We start from the raw sequence: 23272 nt of genomic DNA on the forward strand, positions 1-23272 counted from the left end.
ATTTGTTTTGGAAGTGTTGCACATTACTTTTTTTTAACAGTTTCCCATTTAATGGAGCATAAAATTGATCTTAGAGCAGCTGCAGCTTTTCGTATTAAAAGATAAGCGAGTTACAATAAGTGACATTAATATACATCAAAATAGAGAGATGGGAAATGGGCATATTGTGCTTATTTTCAGGTTTGTGCTTGTATATTTGGGTTCTACTATAACATACAGTATTTACATGCTTAAATATTGTCTTCGCTGGAACATCAGTACAGTATGAACCCTGTAGGCATGTCACAGGACCCATCCTTGATTCCTTTCCTCGCCTTCTCTCCTCGTGTCAATGTCCCACCCTTGGTAGATATGCCAAGGAGGAAAAAATGAGGAGAAATCACAATGTCGCCAAATTATGTGCATGTCTTTGGGGTACTACATGTTGCACTAACCAGAAGGTTCCCTGGGGATGCAAAATCATAGAACATAATTTCACATAATTCCCTCCGTTGTTCATGTGAATGAGCCTGATCAGAAACCTGAGGTTTCGCTCATAGGGATTACTTTTACTTATGTTTGCTGCATTATTTGACACTTTTTTCACACTTTATGTTGATATGAACATCTGACATTGTAACATTATATAAAAAATACATTAGAATATATGGAGAAGTGTAATAGGTCCCCTTTAAGAAGATTGGTATCCACATAGAATGGTGGTTGAAATGAAATGAAATGAAAATCAATAATATTCCACAGCCAATCTACAGTAAATTGGCTTTGTACTGAAAACAAGGTTCCAGGGTTGTTATGGATATAATCTGAATTCAGGAGGGCGTTTCACTGTTGCCTGGTTACAAATGACAGTCAACATCATCCTTACCTGTGTCTGCACAGCACAAATAAATTCACAGATCAAATATGACCTTTATCAAGCTGCTGGGAAGAGTTAGCATAGCGGCTAACCCAAGGACATCCCTTTGATATAATAGATCTTATCATGACTGGGAGCCTGTGGATTTTAAGTTAGATGCATAAGTAAAAGGTGCATAAAGATTCATAACATTTACTGGCTTACATGTTCAGTTTACAGATATTCCACATGATTTTAATGTATAGTATTATAACAGAACTAAGTTGGATCTTCCAAACAATGTGGGACAAGCATTACATATTCAAAAAATCAAAGCAAAGCATGTATTATAAAATGAATCCTTTCCACTCTTTATTATACAGTACAGTACATGTGTCTTTCCAATACTTACAATATGCTACTAATTTAAAATAGCTTAGCACCAATTCATAAGAAAAAAAATGGGGAAACCAGGCTAATACACTTTTGTTTATGTGTCCAAACACATTTTAAATTGTTCTTATCATGAATAATTTAGCATCATAACTTAAAAAATAAACCTTCAATTAGCAAAAACAGCTAGTTTGAAGAATGGAAGATGTTTGGCTTATATGCATTATATAATATTAAGCTGTGTGCAGCACCTTACCATCCCACCCTATAGCTGTAACAAGCATTTACAAAACCAAGAAAGGCCAATACTGATATGGTGTGATGACAATGAAGTAGCTAATAGATATATGAAATGGTATGACACCATTGACAGATCAGGTCATTTTTTCCAATCACACATTTTGGACCAAATCTAACTGTATATTTGAACATACTGCATTTAAAGCTGCTCTCACTTTGATGAAGGGAGCAAAGACTGTATAAAAGAAGTCGACGTAGCCACCGTGACACCACGCATTGGTTTGTGTAACTGAGTTTGGCATTTTCATCATCGCCATCTTGGTTTTCTGCTTATTCGGGGCTAACAAAGTTCCATAATTTGAGGAAAACCAAAAGCAAGTCCAAGGCTGTTTAAATGTGCACAGTGCCCTTGATATGACTCCTGATTGACAGGTCACTGTGGTAGCGACCTGTCAATCAAAAGGTGGCCATGCCAGAAAAGTTACACTGCTTTACCTTCTATTTAACTCCAAATGGGACCTTAATTCACTGAATAAACATCATGCCAAGGTAATAAATCAAGTGAGAAGTGTTGTATTTTCTCATAGACTTCCATGCAAATGGACTTCTTTTTTGAGTCACCACCTGTTGGGCATTAGAAAGACTGCTATTTCCACTTCTTTTGTACAGTCTGTGAAAGGAGCCATAATGTGCTGTAGCTACAAACAGTTGCTTTTGTAGTTTTAGCAATATGACCATTTCTCAGAGGTAGAGCTGCTCTGAAGGCAAAAACATCTCATTGTTGATGTCAACCCGGCAACTTCTGTATAAACTTCCTTGTAATAAATCAACTTGCAACAAATCACAACAAATTGCAGACTCAGTGAAGTGTCAGCAGCCAGCAATGCTTGCTAATTCCATGATGCTAATTATATTACTCTGGTAACAGAAAATGAGCTAATCAGCAGCTGCTATAACGGCCCCTCATTCTAAATGCCAGCCATCCGTCTCCAAACTAGTGAATGTGACTCATTTTACGGTCCCCATCATTTATGTTGTTACCATAACAACTGGCAACGATTGTCATTTGGTTTGTACCAATCAATTGACCATGGTAAACAACTCCAAGTCCATTCTACTCTTATGCAATTTCTATGGTCATTAGAGAGCAAGTGAGGCTGTAGCAAAAACCAACTTTTGTGCTGCATGTTCTTTCAAAGATGATATGGCCTTGCTTTAAGGACAATTAAAATGAATTCTGCCTCCAGAGCATCTGAGAAATATTGATCAAACTAAGAACTCCAGTTTGCTTTACAACATCTTCAAAACTAAGTTGTGTCAAAGCCATTTTACATTCTTCATCAATCACCTTCCAATAGGTAACCCAAGCAAGAGATGGTAACTATGACTTATGCCCATATAGTGGTAAAATTAAATCTGTCTGTCTTGGTAAAATCTTGATTTCTATTCTCTTCTTGAAATTGCTCCCCCACTTCCCTTTCACGCTTGTGTATATTGATGTGTGTCTTCATGTTTTGGAAAAGGAGATAAATGTGATACCTTTTGCGGAGGCTATTTAATAAGTTCCTGATGACCAGCACGTCTGAGGCTCAGGAGAGGTGTAATTGGTCCATGAGGGACGTAAGGCGAAACATCTATCAAATGGTTACCACAATAGTTCAGTCATCAAGATGCAGGGAAGCAACTCTCCAATTTTAGGTTCCAGGGGACAAATAAGAAAGCAATGTCTTTTCAGAGAGGGACTGAGCTGCCTGGGCCCTGCCACAGCGTAGGCACTTAATAAGCCTCACCGAACAGAAAGGCAGTGACACATTTAAAGAGAGCGCTGCGAAACAAGCAGCTTTTCAAGAAAGGTGAACAAAGGCTGCAATTATACACCTCCTCAGAGCTGTTTACTGCTCAAGTCTATGCATAGCCCCAAAAAGAGAATGACCGGAGCCACTTCATTAAACATAAAAGTACAAATTAAACAGCAACATCTCTTCCTGTCTCAGCTTCTGTCTTTTTTGGATTAATGATGCTTTGGTTTTTTTGACAAGACCCCAGCTTGTATAATTAAAATGTGTCTGTCAAGAGGAACAGGGTGGGTTTTATAGAATCATAGAAAACCATCAATGAGGTCAGAAGTAAAAAATGACCATGCAAGTTCTTTCCCTTGCAAAAATTGAGCCTAAACTAACAGGATATAATTGATTGGTGATAATTGTATTGAAAAATGAATCACAAAATGAATGCGTAAATTTTGACAGCACAAGTTGTTACTATTTTGGATAAACATCCAAGCTTATTCAAATAACTTTAATTTCAAAATTAGATATCCACCTTTAAATTATTCGAAAGTCACACAAAACAATTGAAAGGTGGGTTCTGTGTAATACGTCCTCCTAACCATACGACCACACATGTTGTTTGTTCCTACCCTCGAATATGACCCATGGAAGAGTTTCCCAAATTAGCGTCCAAAGAAATCCATTAAACATGTGGTTAATGTTGGTTATGTTGGGTAATGAGGTTTAGGCAAAAAAAACTACTTGGTGAGGTTTTAGTCCAAATTAGTATGTTTGTAACATAACTTAACTTCAATAGGTAAGTTAACCAACGTGACATAAGCTGAGTATGTTAAGTAAGTTACTGTATATATACAAGTTAAAATAAGTAGCTGTGACTTTTGGTTTCACATAGGACGCAAACAGCAGTACTGATGGTTGCCATTTTAAACACATTAATTTTGTGAAGCTGCAGCAGTTTTGTTATGTTAGCCAACAAAACAACTACAACACATAACTGCCATGACTTAAAGCGTGACGTACAGAAGTTAAGTTTTTTGAAAAAAAAAACAACATTAAAAGGCCTGTCGTTCTTTATACTCTGTAACATCACTTCTGCCTTGGTGTCATTATTACTACAGCCACTAGGGGGAGTCACTAACTACTAACATAAATATGGGCCATAATAAGGTGCTGCACAAACAACACATGTGGGCGTATTTTATAGGAGGATAGTCTCGCTCTGTTTTGCATTTTTTTAGGCAAATAAGCATAATTTTGGAATGAAAGCCTGCAACAACACTGCCAAGGCTCTAATTTATGAGCTGTGACAGAGAGCTAATATCTGCTGCCTCCAGTTTATTCCCAGAATAAAATCTTGTTTTGTTTATGTCCAAACAAATTAGACATGCCTACAAATTGAGCAAATTCCATTTTGTTAACAGGGGGATTTTTTTTAAAAAGTATCTTTAATAATCTGCCTGTTTTGGGGTGTCAGTCCATCCAAAACAAGGCTACGTAAGAACACTGCTCCCAGCTTGGAGGCAAAGAGAAGTCATTCATCACTCTCTGCACTGACTCATTAACACCTCCTACACAAAATCACTATTGGTATTTAAGCCTCATACTGTTTGCCCCCCCTCCCCTCCCATCAATGACAATAAAACAGATAATTTCGTTGACTGAGTAATTACCAATAGTCTCGCAGAGGATCCCCAGCAAGAGATCAATTTAGTGAGCAGTAACTGACATCTATTGCTTGACGTTGGACAGTGTGGGCTGTGAATGGTAATTGATGCAAAATGGTGTGAGGCAGGAAAAAAAAAAGCCTGGTGCAGACATAGTCCTGCGAGAAAACGCCAAGCTGAACTTTTGAGATAACTAATGATGAAACGACATCAGACTCCAAAATCTTCCCGCCCAATGTGGGGAAGAGGGGGGAATTGCATCATCTTTATAATCTCCCTATGTATTTTACAGGAAGCATGCGAGTGAGGAAAAAACTGTTTAGCTGCCCTCTTTACCCCATACTTAATCTGAAAAAGTCCCTTGATGCTTAATCCCAAGCTTCCTACCAAAAACAAACAAAACAAAGAATCTGACCGGCAGCACATATTGCTTCAGCCCTCCATACTGAGGTTATCTTGAAAAAGAAAAAGTTCTTGGTTCAGTTCATAAATACAGCTGGACTTCAAGCTCTTTGTGTCTCTTCTTTCTTAAGTCCCCTTGACATTTTTGGTGTGGGGTCTCTGTGCCAGGCTGGCATAGTAGGCACACTGGGTGGGGTCACATTGGCCAGTCGGACCTGGAGGTCCAGGCTGACCGTGGGGGCCGGGGTTTCCTGGCTCTCCCTGGGCTCCAGCTTGTCCTGGGCTTCCGTCTTTACCGTAACCAGGCAGACCGGCTGGACCTGCAGGAGAAAGAGGAACAAACAGCAACTCCGAATTAGGTGAAACAAACGTAATAAGAATGAAGAGAATAAGTAAGAGACTGATTGTTACCTATCGGGCCAGCAGGTCCCTGCTCTCCTCTGTCGCCGATACCAGCATCTCCCTTTTCTCCTCTTGATCCTTTCTCACCTGGTAGGAACCGGAAAACAAAAGTCACTATATGATGAAATTCATGACACATAAGTCAACTTAAAGGGGTACGCCAGTGTTTTTATGTCAAAGCTAAAATCTGCCAGCCAGGGGTAGTAACTACTCAGTAACCCAGATGAATAATATGTTCTGTAGCTCGGGAGGAGGGAAAATCTGTGTGTAATATATTCATGTTATGGCCCAAGCTATTTCTTGGCTAGGCAGAGCCACTTACTGGAGTGCCTGGCAAACTCACAGTCACAGTATGATTTCAGGAAAGAACAAAAGAGATATAGCGTGTTCAATAGTGAGCTTATAGGAGGGTTATGTTAGCTCAAGACAGTTAGGCTATCTGTTTCCTGCTCATTCCATTCTCTGTTTTAAGATAAGCTACCTTAGCTAACCACGCTCCATATTAACTGTACACGTATGATTCATTACGTAGCTGACTTAACTACCAGAAGTGTAGTAACTTTTGTGGTGGGAAAAAACAGTGGTATCAATTTTTAACTTAAACCCTAACCAACTCTTTTTCTAATGAAAAAAGCTAGCACTAGCTCCAAAAGTTGCAAAAAGCACAGGAAGAGCACAGAAGAGGCTAACCCTTACTCTAAACCATAACCATAAACTATAACCCTTACCCTAAACCATAACCCTTATCCTAAACCCTAAAACATTTTTTAATTGTAAATTTACTCCAATTTTACACCTTTTAATCTCCTCCGGATAACTGACTGGATCGGCTCGCAAAAATCTCACTTTTATTATTTCTTTTTAAGTTAATTTTAATTGACTAAAGAAATGGGTCGCTCCCTCAACCTCCGCCCGAATACCCTGCCTCCATCTTTGTATATAAATATATGTTAAAATTCATGGGATATAGTTTATTTGGGCATTAAGGCATTAATGCATTGGGCATTAAATTTTTTTTTTTTGCTAATACAGAAAGTGAAATTCTCACATCAATGTGGATCAATTTGAGGATTGGGAACTAGTTAACACTGGAAATAAGGAAGGGGCAGAAACCTTACAATGGACACATTAGATTAAATCTGCTGAGTCTTGGTCCTACCTTTAGGGCCCATGGGTCCCCTGGGTCCTTCTCCTCCATTCTGTCCAGGCATACCGGGTTCTCCAGGGGGGCCAGGTCGTCCAGTATTGCCATCCTTACCTGATGGGCCTGGAGGTCCTGGACGGCCCGCTGTACTCTTTACGTGTGCTGGCTGGATCTGAGCCATGAGGTAAGCCAGTTTGGCTGGATGGAAAGAAAAGTTACTTAAACGTCACAGAATTTATAAATAATTTGTTCTCCTGAATGAAGACAATAAATGACCTCCTCACCATCTAATTGTTTTGACAGCTCCTCCTGGATGAGCCGTCTCATTTGCTCCAGTGACACTGACTCTCCCTGAAACACCACAGATGTTTGTCTTTATGTCAGTTAAGAATTATGAATCTAAACAGTTTGTGTGTACAGTATTACTGTGGCATCAACATTGTCCTAAAGTTTTCAGGACTCACCCTTTGGCCTGGGATACCAGGGTTTCCTGAAGGTCCTTGTGGCCCAGGAGCTCCTATTTCTCCTGGTGGTCCTGACATGCCCATCATCCCTGTGTGGCCCTTTCTGCCAGGGGGTCCAGGGTTTCCAGGCATACCTGGATCTCCAGAATGTCCTTTATCTCCTTTCATACCTCCGTCCCCCTGGATTAGATGCAGTTAAACGTTTTTCAGACTACATTTTTGCTGTAAATTGTTAGAAATCACCTAGATTGCTTCAATTGCTCTCGTAGTCTGTTTTCTACTGCCATTTATACAACTCAGATATTTGTATACATTTAGTATACAAAATAACAGAACAATTTAACCATGCACCTTAGTTAATGGAAAAGAAAAATAAAACAACCATAAAACAATTAAAAATAAAAGTCAGGCTGAAGTGGATCTACTTTAAAACTGTGCAGCTGTTGAGGTGGAAGTGAATAATGTCAATAGAAGAGAGGGAAGATACATCAGAATTGCATTCAACCACATTGCATGAATTTTGCAAATCTATTTTTTCCTTGCTGCATACACTTTTGCGATGGTCCCTAACATAAGGTTATATCACCGCTGACTGTACATTCAGCAGTGTGCTTCAGTGTCACATCAAGAAGTAAAAAATAATGTATCAGTAACGTTAGTTAATGTTAACTACAGTAGCTGTATGGGAAGTCCACTCCTCTCATAGTAAGTTGCGAAGGTTAACATTACATTAGTTAACGAATCTATAATAATATAATTTGAATGAAATGACATAACGTGAATAAAATAAAACTTTAAATACTAACTTGTCTGTGAACATTATTTCACATTATAAGAACAGTGACTTTGGGACAAAAGGGGAGGGTAGGGGTTTCGTTCTCCTTTTGTGTTAATACAAAAGTATTGAAATAAATGTCCATCAAGGACATTTATCCTCGATGGGCATATTTTAATGACTGTAGCAGTGTATGTACAATATCTGTCACAGCTCATAAATTAGAGCCTTTGCAGTGTTGTTGCAGGCTTTCATTCTAAAATGATGCTTATTTGCCTAAAAAATGCAAAACAGAAGAAGACTATCCTTGCAATAAAATATGTGTATGTGTCGTTTGTGCAGCACCTTATTATGGCTCATGTTTATGTTTGTAGTTAGTGACTCCCTCTAGTGGCTGTAGTAATAATGACACCAAGGCAGAAGCGACGCTACAGAGTATAAAGAACGACAGGCCTTTTAATTATGTTTTTGTCAAATAACTTTTGTGCATCACGCTTTATGTCATCAAAGTTACAACCTCACTTCTGGCAGTTATGTGTTGTAGTTGTTTTGTTGGATAACATACCAAAACTGCTGCCGCTTCACAAAATGAATGTGTTTAAAATGGCCCCCATCAGTACTGCTGTTTGCGTCCTATGTGAAACCAAAAGTCCCAGCTACTTATTTTAACTTACATATACGGTTACTACGTACATACTCAACTTAGATCACGTAGGTTAACTTACCTATTGAAGTTAAATTATGTTACAAACATACTTTTAACTAGTTCATCAAGGACATTTATCCTTGATGGGCAGAGTTTACTGACTGTTGCAGTGTATGTACGATATCTGTGTTACCATTTGAATTATGACTCATTTGCATCACTAAGCTGCATCAGTCAGTTGACAGATGTGCACATTATCTTTCCAAATGATGTATTTGTTTCCACCTCTAGTACTCACCTTTTCTCCTTTGAGGCCACGATCACCAGCTCTGCCTGGCATCCCCTGCAAAACACCACAAACAGAGGATGTGAGCAATAAATCTGTATATATAATTGTCATATTAATCATCATTGCTCTTATGAAGTCCTTACCTGTTTTCCCTCTGGGCCAATTGGACCAGGTGGACCCTGGAAATCAAGATAACAGTTAGCATTACCCACAGCTGGTCATATTTACAAGCTGCAATTTATCTTTGAATCAAAATCTGTCAAATCTCCCACTCACCGCGGGGCCTTTAGGCCCGCTAAAGCCCGGTAATCCTGGGTTGCCGGCCTCTCCCTTGTCTCCCCTAAGACCCTGTATGACAGCAGAGACATGGCCGCTCATCACATGGCACACACGTGGCATACTGTATTTGTATTATAAAAGCCTCGCTCATTACTGAGGATTCAGCAAGATTAACAGTTCTTATCAACATGCAGCAGTGCCCTGGATAAAAAAAAAAATCTCATAAACCAATCTTGTGGTGGGACATGCCAGCTTGAAGAGATTAAAATTCATATTTACATGGGACATGTGGGCCTGAAGACAAGCTGGTTATGGCAGCCATAGAGTGAAAGAATTTATTTACGCTTGCAGAAATGAGAGAATTAATCAATTTCTCTTTCATTTCCACTTTTCAAAAATGATCTTGAGTAGATAGAAACACTATCTCCTCTGCTTCTTTACACTCGCTGCACCCCCTCTCTTTGTGTGGTAAATTTGGCCATCTGATAGCATTTTTAGAAATATCTGATCCTGCTTCTAAATACCTTCAGCATCTATTGAAATCACTCTCTATCTCCTCTCCCGACCTTTCTGTGTCTGTCTCCTCCCTCCTCCAGGCTATTTCTGCTGATCTGCTCCCTCTGCTGACTGATATCATCCACTCCTCTCTGATAGCTGGCTGCATATCGTCTGCCCTCCAGTTAGCAACAGTTACTCCTCCTCCCAAGAAACCATCCTGCAGCCCACGGACCGCTGTGCAGCTCTGTCTTTTTCTTTCCATTTCACATGTTTTGCTGTGAAAAACAGCAACATGTCAAAATAAAAATTCTCCTCACGCACAGGCCACACTATCTAAATCTACTATATTATATCTGTGACATTTTATATCTGTCATGATGACCTCTGCCTGCCACTTCCTCCTCCTCATCTCCGGGCTCCAGAGCCAGTGTCACCCTATAAACTCTGTAATTGCTGAACCCTTGCTGACTTTAATTAACCTCATCTGTGTGCTCAGCATACATAGAGAGTACATCGAGTACAACACAGCTTGAAAAGCTTTATGAGGACTGAAAGAGCACGTTGAAATGACGTGCAAAGTCCTACAACCCGTACGAACAGATAGGAGCTTGTTTATGCTCAATGTTTTACGTATACGGGTACGGCGAATATACGGCACTTCTTTTCATACGTTTTTATGTTCCTGAAAGTATGTACACTGTAAAAAAAAAAAAAAATGTTGTTTTTATGGTGAAAAAACGGCAGCTGTGGTTGCCACAACTTTAATAATACGGTGCAACTTTTTTTAATATTACGGTAAAATTATATTAGCACTGTTGATTTCACATTTAAGATTGCCATTTTATTCCATATTTTACCGTAAAAAATTAAAAGTTTTTCCATCAAAAGAAACGCTGTTCTGCCATATAATTGACAAGAAAATACTTTATAAATGCTGCATAAATTAAAGATTTTACCATTAAATATTACAGTATATTTCTGTTAGGGATATGGTGTTTAGTTAATTTAAGTGAGAAAAAGTATTTTTACAAAAAATAAATGCAAAAATGATGGCTTGTACATATATTACAGTATATTTTTGCTACAAACACAGTGCCAGTGTATTTTACAATGGTGTAATGTATTTAAAAAATGTAAAAAATTCTGTTTTGTCTGATATATACATTTGCGGTGTTTCATTGTTACTGAAACGGAATTAACCCATTTATCATTTTACTGTCTTTTACTGTCATGGTTTCGCAGTTTTTCACCATAAAATTTTTTACAGTGTATGTTATGTACACCGACAAAACGGAGCAGTGGTGTGGAGCAGTGTGTCCTATGGTGGTGTCTTACTTGAAGTAAGACACCACCATAGGAGACAATGAAGAAATTTTAAGAATAAAGGGACTTTTTGAGGACATAAAAGTAAAAAAAAAAGTCCATGTTCACACATGTTCGTATTTAATGGCTACCAGAGACCATTTGTTGCCTCTGCTTTTGCCTCAAGCGGTACATTAATGCGACCTCCTCCTCAGTTGCCATGTCAGTTGTTGTCAGAACTTCTGATCCTGAGGTGGGCTGCCCTCTAGTGGATATATTGCTTAACATCTATTCCACCTTAAAGGATACATGGAAGTATACGGGCAGTGTAGTATATTATACCAACATCAGGAATCTGATATCTATTGGCCATTCTCTTACCTGGTTTGTATGATCTGATCTTCATTGTTATTTGGAAATATTCCATTCTACTCTATGGAGTCTTGGGCTATTTTGTCCATTTTTTAATCCTTTTCATCCTGCCTGTATACACCACTTAAAAATGTTTAAATGCCATGTTGGTTTTTTTTCCAGCACAACCTCACCTGTATGACCTAATAATAATTGATTTTTTTATTCTGACTTACTGGATGAAACATAGAAAAACCAACATAAATGTGATCTTGTGATTGTGTGTGATCCTGTCATCCAACTCTGGTTTTTATTCTAGTGTGACTGTATTTTATTTGTGTCTTGTGTGTTTAGAGTAACACTTTTGGTCATTTTGTGTCTTTTTTTGGTCATTTTGTGTCTTTTTTTAATCATTTTGTGTCTTTTTGTGGTCATTTTGTGTCTTTTTGTGGTCATTTTGTGTCTTTTTTAGTCATTTAGTCCAAAGTAAATTGTGATTTTGAATCTTTTTTTTTACTTTCAAAACACTATCATGCTCAATAAAGAATTTTAAATGTTGCAAATGTGAACAAAGGTTGCAAATGTAACATATAGGAAGGTTACATCCAGTTCTATCATTTTATACTAAATATATTTGACCTCATGGAGTTACAGCCAGAACTTTAGAGCTAAATTTACAGTAGGGCTCTATGCTGCTTTGTTTTCTAGTCTGGATTTGATGAAGAAGTCATGATTTGGTGCTTTTGGTGACTCCAGAGGGTTAACCCTTGGATTTGGTGCATTTTATTTGTTTAATTAAGTTATTTGCCTTGTGTAAACGCATCTTATAAATATAACTATTACTTCTTTTTTTTTTTACCAATCATTAAACACTCAGTTTGACGTGCACATCCTGGCATAAAAGGCTGACGGTGCTAAATCAAGAACAACCTTGAAAAGTTTGAGTGTTTTCCCCTGATGCATGCTGCCCTTCCAATCCTCACACGACTTTGTTTTCATTCTGCATCGTAGATGATTCAGACTCTGTCACCAGGGATTCTGCGTAGGTATTTGTCTCTGGGTGCACTTATAAAATTCAAAACCTTTGCGTGGCACACCAACCTGCTGAGGGAATTATAGGCCTGCAGGAGATGGTCCACTCCAACCTGTTCCCTGTGCTCTGACATTACTTGGCAATCAGTTTTCTTCTTCTGGCAGCAACCTGGTCAACTCCTTTCAATCCCAGCTCACCCAGGGGGAAGTGATGTTCCCAGCATGGTGAAGACATTCACTCCAATCTTCCATCATAATCTGACAGCCCATCTCTTCTAGAAATACTTCACACCCTCTTCTCGCCTTCAGTTACATCCCACGTACAGTCCCTGCCTGCTCTATTAGCTCTAAAAAATGCAACTTTTTCCTAATTATCCTTGTTTATTCAATTGGCAGTTATGTGTTCACTCTGTGAAATGAAGAATTTTGTTTGTAATGAGGTGTTGCGGTGAAGTGTTTCTGCTTGTTTGCACTGTTAGTCATCCAACAGCCTGCTGCAAATTGTATTTTAAGATGCAAAAAAAAGAAAGAAAGTTATTTCCTAAGCTAAGGAGTAATTGAGTTAAATACATAACTGTAATCCTTATAGTGACTAGAATAGATAGAAATAATTCTGATCATGATTTTTGCCATAATAATAACAAAAATAGCAACTATATTATATTTTACCAACATCAGGAATCTGCTATCTATTGGCCACTCTCTTGATTGGTTTGTATGATCTGATCTTCATTGTTATTTGGAATTATTCACTCTACAGAGTCTTGGGCTATTTTGTCCATTTTTGAACTATTTTCATCCTGCCTGTATACACCACTTTAAAAAATGTTTAAATGCCATGTTGGTATATATTTTTTTCAGCATCACCTCACCTATATGACCTAATAATAACTGATTTTTATTCTGACTTACTGGATCAACATTTTGAACCAAAAAGAAACAAAGAAAAACCAACATAAATGTGATCTTGTGATTGTGTGTGATTCTGTCATCCAACTCTGGTTTTTATTCTAGTGTGACTCTATTTTATTTGTCTCTTGTGTGTTTAGCGTAACAATTTTGGTCATTTTGTGTATTTTTTTGTCATTTTGTGTCTTTGTAAGTCATTTTGTGTCTTTTTTTTTTGTCATTTTGTGTCTTTTTTGTGTTTTTTGGGTCATTTTGTCTTTTTTGGTCATTTTATGTCTTTTTTTGTCATTTTGTGTCTTTTTTTAGTCATATTGTCTTTCTTTTTTTGTTCATTTTGTGTATTTTCTAGTCATTTTGTGTCTTTTTTTGGTCATTTTGTGTCATATTCACAGCAAGAATAGATAACTCACTGGTGTTCCAGGGAGACCTGCTTTTCCGGATGGCCCAGGTTCACCTGGCTTGCCCTGGGATGCAAAGGAGAGAAAAAAAGACAGGATGAGAAAATTGATGGGGAAGGACAGCAAGAGAAATGACTTGAGAGCCACTTTATGTCCATATCTATCTGTCTCTTTGACACTGTGCTGTGTCTGTCTACTGTCTGCAGCAGAAAGCCCTGCAAGTGATTGAAAATGACTCACCGGCTCTCCTCTTGGTCCACTAAGTCCTTCTCTGCCTGGAGCTCCCATAGAGCCCTGCCAAAGCAGAAAAGTAGATTTTTATTATGTCTTGTACATGTTGAAAACACAATAAGTTAATAGTATCTAATCTTTAGGGAAGGGTTGATCATTTTAATCTTTGTTGGAAAATAACAACAGTGTATTAGGGTGATAGTGCTGATATTCCAAGAAGTAAACAAAGAATTTTCAGAGATGAGAGTGGTAAATTAGTGAGAAAACAATCAGACAATCTCAAAGATTAAAGTGGTAAATTTGCAAGAAAAATGTCACACTTTTTTTTTATTAAAGTGGTCAATTTACAGGAAAAACATCACAAATTTTAAAAGAAAAATGTCATAAATTTACCAGAATCAAATTCACAAGATTAAAGTTGTAAATTTACAAGAAAAAATAAGGCAGATTTACAAGATTAAAGTGATAACTTTACAAGAAGCAGTCACACATTTACAAGATTGAAGTTGTAAATAAAGTTACAGATTTAGGATCCACAAAGTGTCACAATGTTTCACTTTGCAAGGTTAGAACGCCACACCACAGGCAAAGTCTCTCATAATCGCAGAGAATATTGTTGTTTTTTTCTCTTCTATTTTTTGTAGTTTTTCTCGTAAATTTACCACTTCAATCTCAGATAATATCGTACGTTTTTTTCCTACAAATTGCATGGGACTTGTATTATCATTTCAGAAAGTAAATTTACCATTTTAATCCTGGAGAATAGCTGAGTTTGTTTGTTTTTTTGTCACAAATGTATGACTTTAATCTTTAAACATTCTGACTTTCTTCCTCAGAGTCAAATTTACAATGACCCAAATATGTAGACGTACTTATACGCCATGGTAAAAAACAGTCTCTACTGTAGTAATGAGGTAAATCTGGTCTTTTTTGTGTGGAAGGAGTATGTAGGTGGGGAAAATATTCCTACTTCAGGAGACGTGCTGTGAGAACACTGTGTCTCCAAGACTCACAGCAGAGGAAGTTGAGGAAAAGAGTCTTTTTTGGTGAAGTGTTACATCCTGCTACTAGACAAATTGGGGAATAAGAGTGCTGCAGCCTTTAAATGTGTACGTGAGAGGGATTTCACTTTGTCATTTGATAAAGATAAATGACAAAAAACTTCCATACAGTGTCAAAGACATGAAGCTGCAATGGTTCAAAATGTGGCACTGCTACTCATGGAGCTCTAGCATTACACAGGCATGATTAAAGATTCTGTGCTCTGCTGGAAATTTGGCATTCTGTCTAAAACATTGTTTAATCTCAGGAGTTTTATCTGCATTCCCTCAATCAATGGAGGATTGGTTCCAAGCAGCAATAGTGATTATTCTCAGGGACTTAGTGAGTGTGCCAGGAAGAGATGCTGCATAAGAAAGAAAGGCATATATAAGCTTTAAATGCATCAGACTATTTGTTGTGGAGGCATGTATATTACTTTTACACAAAATATGCACAAGGGAAAGATATCTCTAAGTAGAGCTGCAGCAATTATATAATTGTTGTATGACTGAATAATTGGTTTGAGCGGTTTTTAAAGAAAGGTTTAAAGGTTTTTTTAAAGACAATAAGTCCAAATTTTTCTGATTTCAGCTTCATCAATGTGAATATTTCTGGTTTCTTTGTTCCTTTATGACAATAAACTGAATATCTCTTTGGTTTGTGGACAAAAAAAGAGATTTGAGAACATCATCTTGTGGTTTGGAAAACACTGATTGATATTTTTCAACATTTTATGACCAAACAACTAATCGATTAATCGTTTCAATAATCGACAGATTAATCGATAATGAAAAAAATCGTTATGTATGTAAGTATGATAGTAAGTATGATAAGTATGATATGTTTGTTTTAATATGAATGAAGTTACTCTATTGCAACTGTGTAACATGGATCAAAGAAACTGCAGATTCAATTTGCATTTTTTCCTCTGGACATCACAATAGTGATGTGTATGCATGATGGAAAATACAATTGCAGAACAAGAACAAAAACGGCGTAATTTCCACTGTGGTGCTGAGCTTGTAAAAAACAACAACAACAAAAACTATAAGGTTGTACCTCCTTCCCAGGTTTGCCATCACGCCCAAGTGATCCAGGCTTTCCATCTTCTCCCTGTTGGGCACAGAAGAAAAAATATAGCGTTATATGAGAAACCTCAAGGCCTAATTTAAGATAAGGTTTACCTGATCACTCAGGAGAAGATTGTCTTGCATCAGAGAAACTAAAACATTTTAATCCAGTTGGGCTTGTTTTTATACCATCTTGTGTTTTTTTTACAACCGTCGCCATCTTTCCACATAACGGAAGGAGAGGGACCACCATTCTATCTCAAACTTGTTAAAATAGCTGACAAGGAAGCTGTAGTTGTTGCAACTAAAACGGCATACACCAAAATGTGAAAATTTTGATTACATGTGTTTTTTTCAAGTATTACTACTAGAGGTCGACCGATATATCGGGCCGATATTTCAGTTTTTTACTTGTATCGGCATCGGCCAATACGTGCGTGCGTTCGCCGATCAGTTAGCCCATTTCACTGAGCCAACAGCAGGCAAGGCTCGGTGCAACATCTGCCATTCTCTGGTGAGCTGCTGCTGATACCGGAAAAAAGAAAAACACATCAAATATGTGGATCATCTGAGGCGCCACCACCTCGAGGCCTAGAACAACATACACAGTGTTTGCTATCCAACTGTTAATATGTTTTGTTCCTTTTGTAAATAGATTTTTCTTTTTTTGTTTAAATTGAGATTTGTATAACATTTGTTATCATTGTGTCATTTTTATCATGTAAATGGAGGGAGAAAAGGCAATATCGGCTTCAAGAATCGGCCCAAAAAAACCTGTATCGGTCAACCACTAATCACTACACTAGGACAGAAGCCATTCATTAATTCATTTATCTGACAGAACTGAATAACCGTGGCTCTCTTTCATCAACTGATGTAGCAAACTTCCAGTTATGTATAATGGTCATGTGCAATTGAAGACGACCCTACCTGTCAAATTCCACACACTATGTAAGTACAGTGTACACAGTGTAGTAAATCGGAATGTGCTAAAGGAAGTATCTGAATTGAGAAACAGCATTTGTGATTGGCCAATTAGTGCTAGCAAGCAAATTGCCTTAGCATTATCTTCCAACTAAAATGTTTTAGCTGCTGTTAATAAGAGATTATACAGTGTCACGTCAGCAGTTTATGGATGATTAACATTTCCTGCACTTCTAAAAAAAAAGTTAGCAGCAGCTAGTTAGCCTAAAGAAAAAGTGGTCAGTGTGATTAGCAGTGTTTTCGTAAGCTAGCTAGCCTCACAGTCCTTTATATTTCGCACACCAAATGAGCATTTAAAGGTTGTCAGAGGATGACGGCTGTTAAATTCAAGTCATGCAACCGTGGTGTAGTTCACGATAGCGTAACGTTAGCTTTTCACTTCTGTCGGCTGCATTAACGCTTCAGAAATAATAAAAGTGGTGAAGATTTGTGAGGATTGTCCTGCTGAACAAAAAGCATAAGCATCAGAATCACGTGTTTGCCTCAGAGGTTATTTTCTACAGAAAAAATCTAATGCAAAAATCCCATAGGTGAATTCTCAATAGACCCCATGGTGATGCTACTTCTCACTCACTTCTCACTTCACTCAATTACAGTGATGACGAGTACATATGAATGTAAAAAAAATGTTTTTTATTTATATTTTATTTCAGTTATATTTTTATCCCTTTATTTTAACTTGGCACAATTTATGTTTAATGATATTTTTTGGAGGGAGTAAATGGTAAATGGACTGCACTTATATAGCGATTTTATCCAAAGCGCTTTACACTACAGACTGCGCTCATTCACCCATTCACACACACACACATACTGGTGGCCGAGGCTACCTGGGCACACTGGTGCCACCTGCCACCATTGGGAATTCATTCACACACCGATGAACGCAGCATCTGGAGCTATTTGGGGTTCAGTATCTTGCTCAAGGATACTTTGACCTGTAGGCTGCCACGGTCAGGGATCAAACCACCAACCTTCTGATCAGTAGCTGGCCGCTCTACCAACTGAGCCACAGCCGCCCCGTATGACATAAGCTTTTCATAGCCAACAAGGTTCTTAGTAATTACTGTGCATATGACAATAAACAACTTGAAACTACTGTTTGGACAATCCACAGAAGAGATAAAGTCAGACTTAAGCTCCATAAAGTTACTAGTTAAGATCTATGTGACACTTCTACATTAAACTGAGGTAGTGTGCCAAATCTGTGCTTCTAATTGTATATCAACTTTCAATTTCCTGAATAATAGTGAATATAATTTCCATGTGAGTGACATTTAGTGGCAGTAATTATGAGCAGTGGCGGGTAATTTTCAGTGCGTCTATGGAAACACTTCACGGCTCCTCTAATAAGTTGTCTGCTGTCTGTGCTGCAGGGCTGAGAGGCTGCCCGCCTCGCTGTGGCTCAGTCAGAGCTGTCTGTAATGAGCCATGCTATTGGTCATGGCGCTGTGGCAGAAAGCTTTCCTGCGGGTGAGTGACAAAGCAGCGGGTGCAGTGGTTCAGTCTGAGAAGGTGTTTGTAAAAAAAAATCCAAGTGTCAGACATATCTTGACATCGCAGTGTGGCCGGCCGAACACTGACTGTGGCTGTGTGCTATTCCCTGAAGCGCAGTGAAGAGTCCCAGTTATGGCAGTGGTGAGATAATTGGCATAATTCCAATTCATTTATATGTTATATCAAACTTTCAGAGGACACATGGCTGCATTAGGCCTGTAGAGACACAAGTGCTATTCTCATACCTGTTCCAGCATGTAGCACCACTGACTTGCTGTCTGCAAAACTGCACATCTCATCAAAACAGAGTAAAAACACTGTCACCTAACAGATAAAGTCTGCACTGGAGAAACATTTTTCTGCTTTTCCATACAGAGTTACATTCTCTTAACTAGTTTTAGTTCAAAATTTAAGTCTAAATGTTTAAATTGAACACCACTGTCACAAAAAGTGGAAGCTTTCACTGCTTGGCCATGTCAAAATAGAAGAAAAAGTAGACACGTTGCTGCTTATTTCCTTCGAAATCCTAAATGATGTGTCATTTTTATTACTCATGGGATTGCAGAAAGTGGTGAAATTCCATTGCAATAATTTATTTACTTTGATGAGGTTTAAAAAAATAAGGAAGTCATAAAAGCTGTAATGCAGAACAAAACCACACAGAAAAGATGTTAGAAGCTAATACCGTGGGGTAACCATTGATAATCAACCTATTTGACCTGACCTGTTCAAATACATGAAAAAGCCAAAGTAAGAACTGACCTTGGGTCCTGGAGGTCCAGGTTCTCCTCTGTGGCCCTTAAAGCCCTGCACAGACAGAAAAGCAGTGAATCAGTCACAGCAGTGAGAACCACCTGCTTGCTTCATTAGATCTTTTTACTGCTTGTCACTTACTGGGAGTCCCCTGAGCCCTGGGTTTCCTTGTAGTCCAGGTTCACCTTGCTTGCCCTGAAATAAATTATATTATACGTTATACTATCATATTTTTCATAAAACAGACAATAGTATCCATTCAATTGTCAAGCTAAGCAAAGTTTAAAAAATGTTACAAAAAATACATGCAGGATGTTTTTTTAAGAGTTAATAAAATAGGCTTCACAAAGTGTATTTTCCTAAGAAGTTGGTAGTATACGCTACACTTAACGCATGGCTGCAATTAGGGCAGCACGGTTATGGCCAAAATGATTATCACGATTATTTTTGATCAATATCGTAATCACGATTATTAATTACGATTATTCATCATGTTAGGGAAAATATCTGTATTTTTATTGCATTACTTTAAAACAAACAATAGGAATAGTTTTTAGTGCGTGCACAGAGTGTCCGGTGCTTGTTGTAAACAAACAGAGATCGATAAGTGAACACCTCCTGCAGCAGCAGCACATACACACTGTACTGCTACAGAGCTAACTGTTAGCCTATTAGCAATTTGCAGCCTAGACGCGAAGGGCTTAGCATCCCCTCCGGCTCTGCAGGTGGGAGAGACTGCTGCAGGAGGACTGTGCCGATTCGACTCATTCTTATTCTTCTTAACACAGCTCGTTAAGAAGAGTAGGAACGAGTCTCCAAAAGTCTCCAATAACACAAGAAAAAGTCGCTTGATTTGTCGCCAGTCGCTGTTTTGAAAATTAGTCGCTAATGGGGTCTGAAAAGTCTCTAATTATAGCAACAAAGTCGCTTAGTTGGCAACACTGCTTCGCCGGCTTTTATAAATGGCGTGTTGTTGTGGCGTCGAGTACTACGTCACATCCTGCTTAGCGTTCTATCCAATCAGCAACCAGGCTTTTTTCAGGGCAGAAAAACAGCCCTGCCCCCTGGTGGTTGGTGGACTACTGGTGTAGAGAGTGCTTGATTAGATATGCAGGAGAGCTCACATTTTAAAATGGAAATATCGCCGACGAGCAGGTTAATTTAATCGTGGCGGCCAAAATCGTGATCACGATTAATATTCGATTAATTGTGCAGCCCTAGCTGTAATCCACACAAAAACAGAGTGGAAGAAGAGAAGAACTGAAAACAAAACCGGTCAATACGATTTAAATTAGGCAAGTTTTAATTGTTCTTTTATGTCAACTAGTATTAAAGTTCCACTTAATTTGCTCTTCACTCTTCATTATCCTATACTCCTAGAAAACTGCAGGTCTGCTAAAACTCTTCTTTTAGTCTTTTAAAACAAGACTGAAGACTCATCTGTTTACATCTGCCTTTTACTAAATTATTTGAATACATTGTTTGACTATTTAGCTATGCACTGCAACTTTTACACTTACTTCTTGTATAACTTTTGTTATATTTTAGCTTGTTTTTGCTGTTTCTGTTTGTTTTTCTCACTCTTTTCTTTAAAGTTTAATTTTATGTTCTCTGTTTCTATGTGTTTCTGTCCTTTGTCATGATGATTTGATGTCTTGTGTGAATCACTTTGAATTGACTTGTTGTCGAAATGTTCTACATAAATAACTTGCCTTGTCTTCACACAGTCTGTTTACCTGCAGTCAACCAAAGCCTGCTCAAATGTGATTGGTCACCTTAGACTTCTAATAGAAGAACACTTCCAGATCTGTTCTGGTACTTCCAGTACCAGAACACTTCCCGTTCTAAAATGTTGTCCCATAGTTTACAGATCCTGCATTAATATGCATATTTCTGTTCATATTATCTGTTAGTATCTGTTATAGTGTTGTTTATGTTTCAAACAAGCTAGAGTGGAAAAACATTATGTACTTCTACCAGCCATGCTTTCATTTGTTATAATTTAATTCATCAACTGTTGGCAAAAAAAAAAAATCTTCATCCACTTACAGGTTCTCCTGTTTCACCTGGTCTTCCATCTTTTCCCATTTTTCCAGCCTGACCCTGCACATTAATGAAGTTGATCATTTAGCACATTAGTTGCATTTACAACTCACTCTGTTCAAACCACACTGCAGAAACTGTGTATTCATGATTGTGTACATCAAATTATTTTTCTTACGATCAAGCCAGGTAGACCTGGTGGTCCTTGGATTCCTTTGAGACCCTCTTTGCCCTGGTGAAAACAAACAAACACAAACAGGTCACCGTCACCAAAGAAAAAGAAATGATTAATGGCCACTATTACCACACTGGCTGGCTGACCTACATGCTAGAGGGAAGAGGTTTGTACAATAATGACACATGGGTAATAAGTTTTCTAAGGGGAAAAGTACATGGAGTGCAGTCTGACCTTTTCTCCAGGGGGTCCCGGGGGGCCTAGAGGGCCAGGCGGTCCATCGTTACCCTGAAAAGGGAAAGAGACAGTGTCAGTTGAGGTCAACAGAAATAGAAAGCCTGAGCGATAGATAAAATCCAAACAAATTGCCCTGTTTGCAAAATGTGCAAGTATTTAGAGCATTTTTAGTGCATAGTGGGAAAAAACGAGTCAAAAATAGGAACTTACAGGTGTACCCATTAAACCCGGAGTACCTGGATGACCAGGGGGTCCTGGGTGACCCTGTGAATGAAAGTGAGTAAAATATAAGGTGAGTCATACCAGACAATATTGTGATAAAGTTTTTTTTAAACACAGGAAGCAAAAGATCAGCACTGCTTAAGAAGACTAATGAGAAATAAACAACAAACATACCTTGTCTCCTTTGTCTCCAGCACCTCCAGGGGGTCCTCGATCACCTTTTATACCCTGTGGTGAAATAGAAAGGTAGAACATTTGAAATGTCACATTCCAATAGGAAAGCATCCATCTGAAAAACTATTTAAAGAAAAATAAAACCCTGAAATGCTCCAAATATGACAAAAGATAAGGATGCAGCAACAGCTATGTTTTTAAAAAAAAAACGTACTTAAATGCATTTTTTTATTTTCACCCTATTACCTGAACCGTGTGAGTTTCAAAGAAATGTTGACAAAAGCAACTAATTGGCGTTTGGCCCTTTGGGAGCGATAAGGGTGCAGTTAGTGTGCAAACTTGCCTTTCCTCCGTCAGCTCCAGGGGGCCCTGGAGCTCCAGCTGTTCCCGCTGGGCCCTGTAATGACACAAGAGGAGCATCAGTCTCTGTCCGCAGAGCACCGGCATCGGGTCCTAATCGCTCACTGCTGCCCCCAGAGGAGGCCCGGCTAATGGTGTGTGACTGATGATGACAAACGTGTAGCTGGGACCTCATGCCTCACTTTGGGCTAATATGGTACAGACATGCACTTTATAATACTGTTTAAAGGTATTATAATATATTATATTATTATATATAATTTTCATAAAATCCTTGTCATTTGTAAGTGTTTTTCCATATCTTTGTTTTTGTTCATATTTTAGATAAAAGCGCAGAAAAAACCTGAATGGAAACACTTTCAAAACCTTTAAAACATTTCAAAAAAGTATTGAAATATTGAAAAAAGTTTTTCCTCTTGGCCTGGGTGGAAAAGTTGCAGTTGGTGTCTGTGCTCGCTAAATTCAAGTTGCTAGAGCGGCTACCTGGAGTAAAGCAGAGGGTCCGCAGGGTGTGCTAGCTAGCAAATCTTCCACTCATTTGTGGTCTGAGAGAGAGAGAGTAAACATGTGGCAAGGTGGATGAAATAAACATAAATCTTATTTCAATCCAGTCTTCTGCGTCGTTTTTACAACATCTGTGGTCTGATTTTCTTTTAAATACATCATCTCCTT

The 23272-nt window shown here is 38.3% G+C and overlaps 1 protein-coding gene across 1 annotated transcript in view; it reads right to left on the reverse strand.

The window, feature by feature from the left end:
• Positions 1–5450: 5450 nt before the first annotated feature.
• The window catches only part of col22a1 (collagen, type XXII, alpha 1), an 88244-nt gene continuing 70422 nt past the window's right edge, over positions 5451–23272 (reverse strand). Inside the window, exons 46-64 of the mRNA XM_059349179.1 lie at positions 22584–22637; positions 22241–22294; positions 22055–22108; positions 21842–21895; positions 21611–21664; positions 21439–21492; positions 19531–19584; positions 19399–19443; positions 16145–16198; positions 14054–14107; positions 13826–13879; positions 9321–9392; positions 9188–9223; positions 9054–9098; positions 7335–7514; positions 7155–7221; positions 6886–7068; positions 5736–5813; positions 5451–5644 (exon numbers count right to left, since the gene is read on the reverse strand). Coding sequence (XP_059205162.1) covers positions 5451–5644; positions 5736–5813; positions 6886–7068; positions 7155–7221; positions 7335–7514; positions 9054–9098; positions 9188–9223; positions 9321–9392; positions 13826–13879; positions 14054–14107; positions 16145–16198; positions 19399–19443; positions 19531–19584; positions 21439–21492; positions 21611–21664; positions 21842–21895; positions 22055–22108; positions 22241–22294; positions 22584–22637 — 1440 coding nt within the window. The remainder of the gene's footprint in view (positions 5645–5735; positions 5814–6885; positions 7069–7154; positions 7222–7334; positions 7515–9053; positions 9099–9187; positions 9224–9320; positions 9393–13825; positions 13880–14053; positions 14108–16144; positions 16199–19398; positions 19444–19530; positions 19585–21438; positions 21493–21610; positions 21665–21841; positions 21896–22054; positions 22109–22240; positions 22295–22583; positions 22638–23272) is intronic.

The sequence above is a fragment of the Centropristis striata genome, chromosome 14 (genome assembly GCF_030273125.1).
Source record: "Centropristis striata isolate RG_2023a ecotype Rhode Island chromosome 14, C.striata_1.0, whole genome shotgun sequence".
Taxonomy (NCBI): Eukaryota; Metazoa; Chordata; class Actinopteri; order Perciformes; family Serranidae; genus Centropristis; species Centropristis striata.